A 15,214-nucleotide genomic window follows, 5' to 3' on the forward strand; every position below is an offset into this window, starting at 1 on the left:
GTTTCAGAATGTCAGTATGGGTTTTATTAGAGGACCTGGCGTATATCCAGCTGTTTTGACAGCCACCAGCATTTTGGAAAGACAACTCTCAGTGTTAGCTCAACGATTAAGGTACTGGGAACTCAAGGTTGCCAGTTTAGGCTTCAGCACTGCCAAGTTGCCGCTGTTGGGCCCATAAGCAAAGTCCTTAACCCTCAGTTGCTCAGACTGTATTCAGTCATATTATATACACCGATCAGCCATAACATTAAAACCACCTCCTTGTTTCTACACTCACTGTCCATTTTATCAGCTCCACTTACCATATAGAAGCACTTTGTAGTTCTGCAATTACTGACTGTAGTCCATCTGTTTCTCTGCATGCTTTGTTAGCCCCCTTTCACGCTGTTCTTCAATGGTCAGGACTCTCCCAGGACCACCACAGAGTAGGTATTATTTGGGTGGTGGTGTTGTGCTGGTATGAGTGGATAAGACACAGCAGCGCTGCTGGGGTTTTTAAACACCTCACTGTCACTGCTGGACTGAGAATAGTCCACCAACCAAAAATATCCAGCCAGCAGCGCCAGTGGGCAGCATCCTGTGATCACTGATGAAGGTCTAGAAGATGACCAACTAAAACAGCAGCAATAGATGAGCGATCATCTCTGACTTTACATTAACAAGGTGGACCAACTAGGTAGGAGTGTCTAATAGATTGGACAGTAAGTGGACACAGTATTTAAAAACTCCAGCAGCGCTGCTGCATCTGATCCACTCCTACAGCACAACACACACTAACACACCACCACCATGTCATCGTTACTGCAGTGCTGAGAATCAACCACCACCTAAATAATACCTGCTCTGTGGTGGTCCTGTGGGGGTCCTGACCATTGAAGAACAGGGTGAAAGCAGGCTAAAAATATATGTTGAGAAACAGATGGACTACAGTCAGTAATTGTAGAACTAAAAGTGCTTCTATATGGTAAGTGGAGCTGATAAAATAGATAGAGACTGATAAGTCAATGCTGATCAAATCATATCACGCAAGAATGGGCAAAAAATCCTTTTGCAAAACTGCAACAGTTAGTGCTCTCAGTTCCTAAACCATTAAAAATTCTCATTAATAGGAAAGGTGATGTAACACAGTTCCAACTTATTTGAAGTGTGTTACAGGCATCACATTTTAAATGAATTAAGAAATCACACGTTCTTCTTCGTTTACGGCTTTTCCGGAAATGGGGTTTGTATGTAACAGTCATGTTGTTTTAACTGGGACAAATGGCTTGACTTTTGTGATGCCTGGAAATCTGTGTAATGTTTTGCAAGATCTAACATTGTATTGGCTGTTTTCACTTTTGTCATCATTGCCTGTTTAGCTTTTGGTTGGATTTTTGCCGAATTCCAACACTTAGGGGGACTTGTATCAGTTGTTCATTTATTCATTTATTTATTTATTTATTTATTTATTAATAAACCATGGTTAACAAATACAGCGTGGGAAAGGTAGCCCTAGTTAGCATGTGTCTTCTGTAATCCGAGATCCAGTAATTCCAAACTTGTTCTGTAACTAATAGGCTTGTCAGCTTATGCAGAAATGATTTAGTCGGTTGGGAATCACACTTTTTCGTGCATAAAGATGTTTCTGTCTGGATTTTGGCTTCTCATTTAAATACAAATCATGAGCTTGACTAATTATTAGACTCATACTAAAAAAGAGACTAGAAAAATCTAACTGGGCAACTTTTGATGAACAGGCACAAAGTGTAATGTGTTGTTGTTATTAATTTTAATTTAATAGCATGACTGCCTGTAGCAAGTGTTGAGAAACAATTTGAATATTGGAAACACTTAATGAGCTGTTAATTAGTCACTGACCTTGCCTAAAGGAAATCTTTGAAGAAACTAAACCTGGAAGTTAGTTTACGCATTCCACAAGGACTCAAATGATGAGAGTTTTACCAGAATAAGTAATCTTGTGCTCAGTGTTCATTTAGAGTAAAAGTGAAAGCATATGCTACACAGTCGAGTCACATTTTTATGATCACTTTCTACTTTCGACGGCAGCAGCGCATAGCTCATGAAGAAAGTCATGTTTCATGAGCTGGTTTGGTGGGTATATAAGGTGTGTGGTAGGCTGTCTGCACACACATCCCTTGTTGGTGTCATGGGATGGCAGATGGGATCTTCCAGAATGACAATGCGACATGTCACGTGGCTAGAAATGTCCAACACTGGTTGGAAGAGCATGACCAAGACTTTCAAGTACTACCCTGCCCCCCTAATTCCCCAGACTTGAACCTAATTGAGCATCTGTGGAACCTTGATCGTTGTGTTCCCCCTATGGATCCTCCCCCTCCAGCAGGTGTGGGATGCACTGCAGTCAGCATGGCTCCAGATACCTGTGACAACCTACCAGGACCTTATTGAGTCACTCCCACCCCGTCTACCTGCTGTCCGTGCTGCACATTGCGGTTACTCTGGATATTAGCTGGTGGCCATAATAATGTGACTTTACTGTGTATATGTAACAGAATTTGAAAACCTCTCAAGTAGAAATTTTTATGTATTTTTTTATTTATTTTTTTTTTTTTACCAATTTTTTCATAATATGTGACTAAACTACAGCTTTACCAGTACTTAAAGTGCATGTAACATTCTCACTTAAAGATACACTATATTGCCAAAAGTATTCGCTCGTCTGCCTTCACACACATGAACCTGAGTGATGTCCCATTCTTGTATGTAAAATTACAAACACATTTTTTTAATCATGTGGTTTACTGCCTTTTTTAAATTTTAAATTAAATCTGATTTTAGAAAGAAAAATAAATCCAGGTAAATTATGTTTAAATTAGAGTTTTATAATTAACATAAATACATAATTTACTCTTACAAATTTATCTTTTTTTATTATTGCCATGTGAGCTTTTTTTTGTTGTGGTAAAAATTGAAGTGTTTTATTACCATGTTCTTGGACTGCTCATGCTCATTTATTAGGTAAATCAACCTAAGCTGATTCATTTACACCTTTCTGAACTTTTGACTTTCTCAACACTGGACCACCATGTCCTTTTAAGTCGCGTGAACAATGGTGTTGATTGGCTGGGAAGCACATGAGCAGCCTGTAATCGGTCAATTTAGTGGCTTTGTTAGCTAAAAAAAAACTCTTTATTGGTATTTGTTTATGAGGAATGTTTTACAGTTCTGAATCAGAGGTCGTGCTGAACTGCAACAGTGTGTGTGTGTGTGTGCGCATTTGACATGGTCTTTGCTCTGGCGCTACTGCTGAAAGGCCAATCCGCCTCATGCATCGTGCTTATTAACTGAATGAAAAGGTGATGCAGCTCTGCAGACCTTTCCCTGCACCAACTTTTAAGCCAATTAGGTGTTTGTTTTATGACTCGGCTTGGTGCTTTTCTAATCAGTCATTTGTTAATTATTTTTGCCTTGTATTAAGCTGTTTGCTTAGTGTGTTTGCGGGTGTGTATGAGTGTAAGAAGCTGACTCATCTAAAGACGTGGTTCCTGAATGAACTGAGATTGTGGTGCTCAAAAAAGCATAAAGCATTTACTGTAAGTTTTTTTTCCTCCCATAATTGGTGTCTTTGTGAACATTTGTCTTAGTTGATGAAATTATTAAGCTTGGTACCTGCTACTGCATTTGAAAAACGGATAATCCATGCCAGTTGAAATGCCTTTATTTGTCATATATACATATACATGCGTACAGTACAATGAAATAATTTTTTTCCATAAGTCCCAGGTTGTTTGGAAACTGGGGTCAGAGTGCAGGGGGCAGCTATTGTACAGCGTCCCTAAAGCTGAGGGTAAAGAGCCTTGCTCAAGGGCACAACAGTGGCTGCATGGCAGAGCAGGGATTCAAACTCACAGCCTTCTAGTTAGTAACCCACAGCTCTACCATCTAGACTACCACTGTCCATAATGACCATGTAAAAGCCATTGTCAAAACCACAAATGGGGATTGGGTTTAGTTTTAATAGCCACACCCAGGCATGATTACTGCCAGACATGTTAAATCTAAACATCGCTTAAATAAAACCTACCTGGCAATGTGAACCAAGCTAAAACGTCTCAAAAAGCAGCATATAATGCCACGTTCTAAGGAGATTTAAATACAGATGTAAAACAAAGGCATTAAAATCCACCAGTCTGGAAAGAGTTACAGAGCCATTGGTGTGAACCACAGTGGGAGCAATTAACCACAAATGGGGAAGAAACCAAGAATGCTCCCTTAATTCATTTATTTATTATTATTATTATTATTATTATTATTATTATTATTATTATTATTATTATTACTTGTTATCTATCCAGCATTACCAAAAATGTTTCGAACACTGTTTATGTTTTGGAACATTCAGACCATTTGATGCTACCTGTGTACAGTTGTCGGTTAGGTACTGAAAGGAAAAATCTGGCTCATTAAAATCTTTTTTATATATGCAATATACTGTATATGTTTTAGCAAAGATAGTAACAAAATAATGTGATAGAAAGCTTATGTGTTTTTTCTTTAGACTAGTGTAATAAATGTGGTCTAATACAGTGCTCACAATAGTGTAAGCCATGGCCCTTTGTGACCACAAGGTTCGTTTAACTTTGTGTGCTATTCCCAATATCATACTTCAACCTAATAACCCATAGCACTCAAGCTAACACTACTGAGATGTCAACTACCCTGCAGGGTCTTCATATCACATGTCTGGTGATTTATCAGTCCCACACATTGTTCTGCTCTCTCGCTTATTGAAATATTGATTGATTATGTGACAGCATGATGTGTCATTTTCTTTTCGTGCTACTAAGTGCATCATTCTTCATTCTTTTCCTGCTTTTAACTGCTACGGTAATTGGTCATGGGTGATAGATCAGTAATCTGAACGCGGACTGGAGGTAGTAGTCAAGCTGAGAGGGTCATTCTGGTCATTGCTTACCTATATACACATTACAGACTGGCACAAATTCCTACTGGCATGTATGACAACATATTTCACTGTATAAATCAGCATGGAACCCTCTATCAGAGCTGTTGTGTCCCAAATACCATAATAAATACTGAATAGTTTGACCAATAGACTAGACTAATGGCAAAGGTACTATCTTGAACACACCGCATGTTTTTTTGAGCAGATTGAGACACAGCTCTAGTCTGCCGACTAAACAGTGTTCTCTCTGATAGAGTGAACTTTAAATATTTTACCCAAATATTAAATACATACACTTTTAGCCTGTTTTCCACCCTGTCCTGGACCAATATAGAGCAGGTATTATTTGGGTGGTGGATCATTCTCAGCACTGCAGTGACACTGACATGGTGGTGGTGTGTTAGTGTGTGTTGTGCTGGTATGAGTGGATCAGACACAGCAATGCTGATGGAGTTTTTAAACACCTCACTGTCACTGCTGGACTGAGAATAGTCCACCAACCAAAAAATATATCCAGCCAACAGCGCCCCATGGGCAGCGTCCTGTGACCACTGATGAAGGTGTAGAAGATGACCAACTCAAACAGCAGCAATAGATGAGCGATCGTCTCTGACTTTACATCTACAAGGTGGACCAACAAGGTAGGAGTGTCTAATAGAGTGGACAGTGAGAGGAGTCAGTATTTAAAAACTCCAGCAGCGCTGCTGTGTCTGATCCACTCCTACCAGCATAACACACACTAACATACCACCACCATGTCATTGTCACTGCAGTGCTGATAATGATCCACCAGCTAAATAATACCTACTCTGTTGTGGTCCTGTGGGGGTCCTGACCATTGACGAACAGGGTGAAAGCAGGCTAAAAAAGCATGCAGAGAAATAGATGGACTACAGTCAGTAATTGTAGAACTACAACGTGCTCCTATATGGTAATTGTAGCTGATCAAATTTACAGTGAGTGTAGAAACAATAGAAACAAGGAGGTGGTTTGTTATGGCTGATCAGTATATATATATATATATATATATACAGTATATACTGTATATATATATATATATTTATTTATATATATATATATATATATATATATATATATATATATATATATATATATATATATTTATATATATATATATATATATATATATATTTATATATATATATATATACATATACATATACATATATACAAGACTGCTAAGACTACAGAGAACCACAGTAAGAGCAATTATACACAAATCCACACTAAAAAAGGCACTACTCACATTAGAACTTAAGAGTCTTTCCAGAAAATTGGAGGCTGCTACAGCTTCAAAATGAAAGACCAACATTATATTAACACTTTTGGTTTTTGAGATGGAGGTTTCACCAAGCTTATGGTCAGGTGTCCACATACTTCTGACAGTATAGTGATCTTTAAAAATTTTTATATACCCCCATCGGTTTTTCTTGCCTTCTTATTGGCCATTTCTAATCTCCAGGCTTATGACATCCCACTCATTGATTGGCTGACATCTAAAGAAACTAAAGTGCTGAGTTACACAAGTTGTTGTAAAGGGCAACCTTGATATCAAGGGGGAAACTCCAGCACCTCTCCTAAAAGTGTTTTTAATACAAAAAATAGTAGTTATCAAAGAAAAAGCAACAACTATGCAGACAGAACTGAAATAATAAGATCACAGACAGACAGACAGACCGACAGACAGATAACTTTATTAATCCCATAGGGAAAGTCGGTATCATGGTTCATTAAAGTATAGCAAATAATTCAGTAACTTCTTTGGAAAGACATAAAAACACCACCAACCGAGTTGCCAGTACAATCAGAAAGCAGCATCTGGAAGAGATGGATTAACCTCAGGTCCCCTTATGAAACTAATCCTGTCTGAACATAACTGAATCATTTCTAATTTGAACATTTAACTAAAGACTAAAAATGATTCATTTTAGATTTTGAATTCATTTTGAGATTCGACTCCCCGTCCCCGCCCTTGGCAGCATCTCCTCAGGAAACAGCAAACACAACCAAATCAAATCAGCGGAAGATAAACAAAACCTCATTAGTTCTAGCAGCTAGGCAGAGGTGAAGTCTGCGGTGTTTGGTGGTGCCAAGTCTGGTCCGCTTTAACCCCGCTGTGACTGCCGTAGCTCTGTTCTGCTGTAGTCATGCTCTCGTGTGTGCTGAACCACACGTTTGTTTTTAATTGGGAAGGGAATTGAGTTTGCATTTGAATCAGTGTTCTCACTTGGTAGAATAAGTGCATGTGCATTGGTACAAGACATCTCATTTGGATTATTCAAAGCTAATAAACATCTGTGTTTTCACAACTTAGGAAATTCATTTTAATTTGATTGAGCTTTTTCAACCAGCTTTGATGTGTGTGTGTGTGTGTGTGTGTGTGTGTGTGTGTGTGTGTGTGTGTGTGTGTGTGTGTGTGTGTGTGTGTGTGTGTGTGTGTGTGTGTGTGTGTGTGTGTGTGTGTGTGTGTGTGTGTGTGTGTGTGTGTGTGTGTGTGTGTGTGTGTGTGTGTGTGTGTGTGTGTGTGTGTGTGTGTGTGTGAAGTCATTGTCATCTTGGAACCAAACAGTTCCGGAGCATAATACTGTGACCACCATGCTTGACAGTAGGTACAGCATTGTTGGGTTTTAATAACGTACCCTCTCTGCTTCAAACATACTTATAGTTGTTGTGAATAAATAACTCAACCTGTGTTTTATATAATGACTATATAACGACTTTAAATGGTTTAAGTTACCAGTTTTGGAGATGACTGCTCAATGTACTTTGTTCTTACAAATAGTTTTTGGTACAGGTAATTTGCATGGGAAAGCAAGGTAAAAAATTAAGTTACCCCCTTGATGGAACATGACATGCACATTCATTTCAGGTGAAAGGTATAGATAAAATATATATATATATATTATTTTTTTTTAATGTATTTTATTTATTAATTTTTTACTTTGCTTTGTCTACTTTGCAATTTTCTCCCAAATCTAGTCATATTGAATTGGCCGATTGTATCTCACCTCTAGTCTCTAGTCTGTTTCACCTGCACGAGACAAATTCATTTAATCAGTATTGCGTACAAAGGGTCAAGCACTGATCTACAGTATCCCTTGTCTCATTGTGCAGGTGCCATCGATCAGCCAGCAGAGGTCACAATTGCATCACTTTACGACTTTCTTCCTTCCTTGCAGATGAGTCAATCATTGTCCTTTGGTCTGTCAATAACAGAGCTGAGATTTTAACTCATGGCTTTGAGATGTCAGGAAAGGAAAGACTTGTAATTTGCTTTAATTATATACACTATGTAGCCAAAATGTGTGGACCCGAGTCGAGTGATTTAGCTTTCGAGTGCTTCAGTCACATGCTTTGCTAAAATAAATTTTATGCTAGCCACATTTATGGTAACAGTTTAGGCACTGGCACAGGTGAGGCTAAAAACTTTTCGATTATTAGTCCAGTACGCTAGGCTTTAACTGCCTTATTTATTTATTTATTTTAGTTTTGTTTTTATTTATTTATTTATTTTAGTTACTAATTTTATTAAGTTAAGTATTTAATAATTTATTTATTTATTTTAGTTACTTATTTTATTTAGTTAAGTATTTATTAAGTAATTTATTTATTGTACTGTACTGTACATCCACTGCTACTCGCACCACCTTCATTCTATACAAGGAGATCTGCAGACTTTATGCACCCCTACAAAACACACAGTTGCCAGCATATTATTACCTGCCATTGGTGGATTCCCAATCATGCTCTGCTCCATGTTGCTCGGCCCCCACACGTGCCGACACCAAGACTTGTAGATCCTGTAGATCACATATTGCAGCGGCAGTACAACTGTGCTTGTTGGACGCTCGGCAAGGTCAGTAGCCCTGCTGAGATTCAAATTTATGAGCTGACCAAGCTCTGATTTTCTTACTGTAGCACACTTTATGGTGAAATCAGTGTGGACACCTAACTATCAGCTCTAACTACCCCCTCCCCCATTACATATTTTGTTAAAATGTATAAAATGACAGTAACCTGTTTAAAATACAGTATAAAGGTAAGCAAGTGTACCTTGGTGGTTAAGCTACTGGACTAGTGATTGGAAAAAACGCTGGTTTTAAACCCCTCCAATAACAGGCTATCACTGTTGGGCCCTTGATCAAGGCTCTTAACTTTTTCACTGCTTGGATTGTATTCTGAAATAATATTAAGTTGCTTTGGATAAAAACATCTGCTAAATGCTGGTGTTGGTGCAGCTTGAAAAAATGGAGAACGCACTTTGGGTCCTGGGGGTCTGAATTTGATTCTCGTGTTGGGTCACTGTCACAATATTCTAAATAACCTTTAAAATATATATTAATACTTGTATTATCTTGATGCTTAACCCTGCTCAAGCTGTATAGAGGTGAGAACAGCCATGTTTTGTGAGATTGACCTCCGTCAGTATAAGATCACCAGTTCTTTAAGTGTTATTACTCTTCTTCTTTTCCCGAGAACTCGAGTGTGTGCACAGCTTGTGAAGGACAGCCTTGATATTTAAAAGGAGTGTTTTGTGTAGAGGTATGCCATTATAGTATCTACTCTTCCAGAAAAGTGTGTGAGTGATTCTAAAGGGCCGTAGGGATTTGTGGACGTGCATGGAAAATCAAACGTTCTAAAAGACCAAACTGAGCAGTGCAAGACAGAAACGTGGTCAAAATGAACAACCACATACATACAACCATAGTATAAAGCTTGTGATACAGTAAAACGATGGTATTTGTATTAGTGATGGTGATTCTGTTGTCCTCTTTTCAGACAGCATCGAGGACTACATTCAGACCACCTCCTCACATGTGGAGTCAGCAAACCAGGAGCTTGCAAAGGCCAGTCAGCATCAGGTAAGCATTCAGAATGAAGTTTCAGTTTGTTCATTGAGTGTCAGAACAGTGGTTAGATTGTGTACTTCTTAATATAATATTTTAATTAATGTCTCTTTAAATGTAAGCAGCATCTAATTTCATGTAAACAGTTCTGTTTAATTTGAAGGTTGACTTGTTTAATTGTTGTAAATATAGTTTGGTTGGTAAGTAAGAATCCCAGACCATTTGAATTGTATTCCACTATTTGATAACCATTGCTAGTAAGACCAAAATTTTCTCATTTGTGTCGTAAATTAGGGTGATGCTAAAGCTGCAGCTAAATGTAAGCAGAAGCACAGCTGAGTTCTCTGGGTTTGGGCTCATCTCAGATGAACCAAAACGCAGTAGACATGTGCATGTGTGTGTGTGTGGTCAGATTAGTTCTGACCAAAAAAAAAAAAGGTTAAGGTCTCTGTGACAAAGACGAAAAAGACCATGCAGACTGTTATCAGCAAAACATTCAAAGGCAATATCTGTCTATTAGTGTTTCAGAATAGAAGAAGGTACCATTGACAAAGAGGGCATATATTTTGATTTTAGAGAGACGTGCTGCCATCAAGACAGGTGTCACAGGGCAACCATGGTTATTTTAGCAGGGCAATGCCAAGCCTCATTCTGCCCATGCTATAATAGAGTGGCTTTATATACACAGTGCTTGACTGGACCGCCTGCAGTTCAGTTGAAAAGGCAGGATGTATCATGAAGAGGTGAATCGGACCATGGTGATCATAGGCGGTTGAGCAACTGAATCAATTGTATCAAGCAAGAATGGGCAAAAATTCCACTGTAACAATTAGTATACTTAGTTCCCAAACCATTACAAAGTGTAATTAATAGGAAGTGTGATATAACACAGTAATAAAATGCCATTGTCTGATCTTTGTTTTAATGTGTTGCAGGCGTCAAATTATACATTTGTTTTTAATTACAAAATATAGTTGATCAGTGAAAACATTGGAAATCTTTTCTGTGCTTTTGTCAGTAAATAAAAGGTTTAAGAAAATGAAATAAAACAAGGCTTTGTAGTAATCGCCAAAATATCAGAAATTGTTGAGCTTTAAAATTAATGAAAGAAAATAATGATAAATATGAAATAAATATAAATAAATTATTTAAAGAATAAATAATTACCAAACCAACAGCAGCAGCAGCAACAACCACACCAACAACAATAATAATAATAATAATAATAATAATTAAAGCAACAACAACCAAAGAACAACAATAATAATAATAATAATAAAAGCAACAACAACCAAACAACAACAACAACAATAATAATAATAAAAGCAACAACAACCAAACAACAACAATAATAAGAATAATAATAATAAAAGCAACAACAACCAAACAACAAAACAACAATAATAATAATAATAATAAAAGCAACAACAACCAAACAACAACAATAATAATAATAGAAGCAACAACAACAATAATCATAATAATAATAATAGAAGCAACAACAATAATAATAATAATAGCAGCAACAACAACAACTAGAACAACAGTAATAATAACAATAATAACAGTAACAACAACAATACTAATAATAATATCAACAACAAAACAACAAAAATAATAATAATAATAATAATAATAACCATAACAGCAACAATAATAATGAGAATAACTACAACAACAATAATAATAATAATAATAATAATAATAATAACCATATCAGCAACAACAAAACAACAATAATAAGAATAACAACAATAATGACAACAATAATAATAATCGTCAAAACAACAACAAAACAACAACAATAAGAACATGATAACAACAACAATAAAAATAATAGTAAAAGAATGAAAAAATATTTTACTTTAAAATGACATTTTTCATGTATTTATTGCTTCTTAGCCCCATTTTTTATGTTTTTGTTTTTATTTCATTGTAAAATACTGTGGTTTTATACAACAGTTAGTTCCGACCTTACAATCTGATTGGTTGAGAAGCGTTCTAACTGTGCTGATATTCGTGATAACAGCACGGCCTTTTCACACCACAACAGTATTACTTCGCTGACGTGTTGCCAGTAACGACAAGCTTTATGCACACAAACGCGCACGCAGGCTACACAGCCTTTTTTCCCGATCGCGTTTTAAATCCGTTATCTGATACACAATCTAGCGCACTGTGTAGGGAACATAAATCCGCGATCTGATACACAATCTGGCGCACTGTGTAGGGAACATAAATCCGCGATCTGATACACAATCTAGTGCACTATGTAGTATGGATGCACCGATCCAACTTTTTCAGTTCCGATACCGATCCGATACATATACTTTGCATATCGGTCAATACCCGATACCGATCCGATACCATTGTTAAATTAATAAACCGTATACTTTATCATGTGGGAAAGACTTAAGGCATCAGGATCGACTTAAACATTGCTAAGTTTGCAAAACAAAATATAATTAACACAGATATAAATGTACTGAACTGCTATTTATTTGTCAATAAAATAATAAACAATTGTGCAGGACCTTGGCACAGCATTCAAATTCAAAATAAAAAAGGCAAACTTCTTAAAATATTTTAAAATAAATTAAATGTATCAGCTGAAACTGAAGTAGTTACACAAACAGTAATCAATCTTATTTTTTAAATTTGTAGTGTAAACAGTAATTCAAAATCTAGCAGCGGAAGAAGAACCTGAGAATAAACGAATACATTGGTACAATACAATCAGTAATCAAACACTGTAAACAAGCAAACATCTAGTGCAATTCAACATAAAGGGTGTGTTCGAAAAGCTAGGGAGCTCTCTACATAGACGCATTTTACGTCATCCTGTGCGCGCTCCCGAGAAGGAGGCTGTTCGAAATCTTCTCTCTTTCTCTCACAGAAAAATAAACATGGCTGACGGTGCGGACAAATCAATGGAGTTATTATCAAACGTAAATAAAATATTACTGATTTTTAACCTGTATAAACTTGTACCGAGTGTTTTTATTTGCAAGTTCGGGCTTGTCAGGAAATGTAACCGTTATCGGTACCTGAAGGGAGGTGTTATATTGACGTTAGCGTGCTGTGCTACCTCAATTCATTGGTTTTAATGGCAAGATGCTAAAAGCGAAACCCGATGGAAGTGCTGTCTAAGTAGCGCGTTTGAATAAAATTGACTTATTAGAATCCTCTCTACTGAGGCAGCGTATCGGCCCCATGGATCTTAATATTGGATCGGAACATAAATCCGTGATCTGATACACAATCTAGTGCACTATGTAGGGAACATTAATGTGTTTGTAACGCGAACAGTTAGCTTAATAGCCCAGTTAGCAGCTCCTAAGAGTTCTGTTATAACCCATATCCTTTGGTGTGTGCGAGAGGTTTTTTATTTCTTTTTTTCCCTTCGGAGGTTCTTGCCTTTTTCTTCTTGTTGTTCTTACCTCCCTAAAATGAGTTTTTGCAACCTGGGATGTCTGCTTTGTAGTGTTAAACTTTATATTTGTTGTGGAACTACTTTTTGGCGGAAGGTATTGTCAATATTAAAGCATATTTAATATGAAATTCAGGGCTTCTTTGATTTATTTTCTTTCTTTATTTTGTAAAAACTGTTGTATAAAAGCAATAGAACACTTGGTCGTATGTTATTCGCGATAACACACTTCCTCTCATGTTCTATTGCTTAAATATTACGTGGTTAGAGTGGTGTGAGATTTAAAATCACTGCCTATATTAGAGGTTTTAGATAGGATGAGGTTTTCACCTGTAAACAAATAATTATGGTGTTTAATCTGTTGAAACTTTCTGTTTATGATTTAATTCTTATAGGAATATATTCCAGCCATACAACACTAAATTAAATGAAATGTGTAGCAGTATGTTGATGCATAATTTTTATAGAACGTGGGCTTATTGCTCTAAGCCATTGATTATTCAAAACTTAATGAAGCCGTGTTATAACTTGTTTAATTGAAACTAAACCTCAGTGTGCCACAGCTTTCAGTTTTACCATTTTACTTTTTTTTCAATCGTTTCTTTTTTTTCATTATTTTATGTTCTTTATTTTATCGTTCCAGTTTTCCGGCTGCTTTTCTTACAAGTTAAATGGTACCTTTCATTTTACTGCTTTTGTTTTCAAATCCAAAATCCCAGAAACGTCGGATTAGTTGTCTTTGTTGTCACCGCTGTCTTGTTCCTTTGCATAATATGTTACTTCTGTTAGATGTAAACAAAACTGTGTGTGTGCCTTGTGTTTTATTAAGTCTGCTTAGGATGACTGCTGCTTAGGATAACTTAATTTATGAATTAAATTGGTACACATACACTATACGGTCAAACTTTTTATTAGTTAATGTCTTCTTCTTTACTGAATGATCTCCCACCCAGGGTTGTGAGGGGTCCTGTGCCACCTAGAAACATCAGTGTTCTTCAGATGTTTTTCTGGATGATTGGGCAAAAATTCCTACAGACATCGTCTAAAATTGTGTAGCCTTCCCTGAAGAGTGGATATTATAGCTGCATTGAAGTCCATTCAAGTCCATCCATATCTGCTCCATTCAAGTTGAAACTGAGTGCTTGCCAAATCTCCAAGGTTGAATAATGCAAGTTAAACCACCTTTGACCTTAGGTCAGATAATAAATGGTTCTGGAGTCTTTAGGTTTATCCTTGTTTTGAGTATCAAGATGAAACCCAATAACTAAGGGCACATTAACCAAAGGTGGGGATCAAATCTTGAATGTGAGGATTAAACCCAAGACACTGGAACCGTGCAGCACCCACACTACCCGCTGGGCCACCAGCCTGACCTAAAGCTTGGTCTTGGCTGCCTCACTCGACAGGTTTTTTTTTTCTCTTTTCAGAAGTGAGCAAGTGAGGGAGCAAATGAGCGAGTGGCAACAGCTTTTGGATTAATTGTCATTTCATTATCTCACGGAGAGCTCAGCCGTGACCAAACTCACACAGAGCAATTTAGCACTTCAGCAGTCCTGCTGGTCGCACCCAGCGGGAGGGGAGGGGGTGCGTTTAAAATTCGAACGCTCTCGTTCCAACGTTTCCTCTTATACATCTCTCCAGAGCCTGTATACATTAATGGACATCGCATGTGCCGGACTGGTAAAATGGCGAGTCGGGTACATGCTGAGAATAAATTGAATCTGTAATACATCAGTAAAAAAGCAGTTCATCACCGCTCTTTGAAGTTTAAGTAAAGAAGCGATGTTCTATCAGGGCCGTCAGAGCTCGGTGGAGCAGAATAAAGCATGATTAGTCATTACCATACTGAAAGTGCTTACACTGAACTTTATTAAATAGTGTGTAAACTCACATCACTGATAATAGTCTGCATATTTATATGCATATATATACATATACATATATATATATATATATATATATATATATATATATGTATATATATATACA

At 37.0% G+C, this 15,214-nt stretch overlaps 1 protein-coding gene across 1 annotated transcript in view; it reads left to right on the top strand.

Annotated features, from left to right (window-relative positions):
* The window catches only part of tsnare1 (T-SNARE Domain Containing 1), a 178,196-nt gene that overhangs the window by 120,473 nt on the left and 42,509 nt on the right, over positions 1-15,214 (top strand). Inside the window, exon 9 of the mRNA XM_062992089.1 lies at positions 9,728-9,810. Within this exon, the coding sequence (XP_062848159.1) occupies positions 9,728-9,810 (83 nt within the window). The remainder of the gene's footprint in view (positions 1-9,727; positions 9,811-15,214) is intronic.

This window comes from Trichomycterus rosablanca, chromosome 3 (genome assembly GCF_030014385.1).
Source record: "Trichomycterus rosablanca isolate fTriRos1 chromosome 3, fTriRos1.hap1, whole genome shotgun sequence".
NCBI classification, from domain to species: Eukaryota; Metazoa; Chordata; class Actinopteri; order Siluriformes; family Trichomycteridae; genus Trichomycterus; species Trichomycterus rosablanca.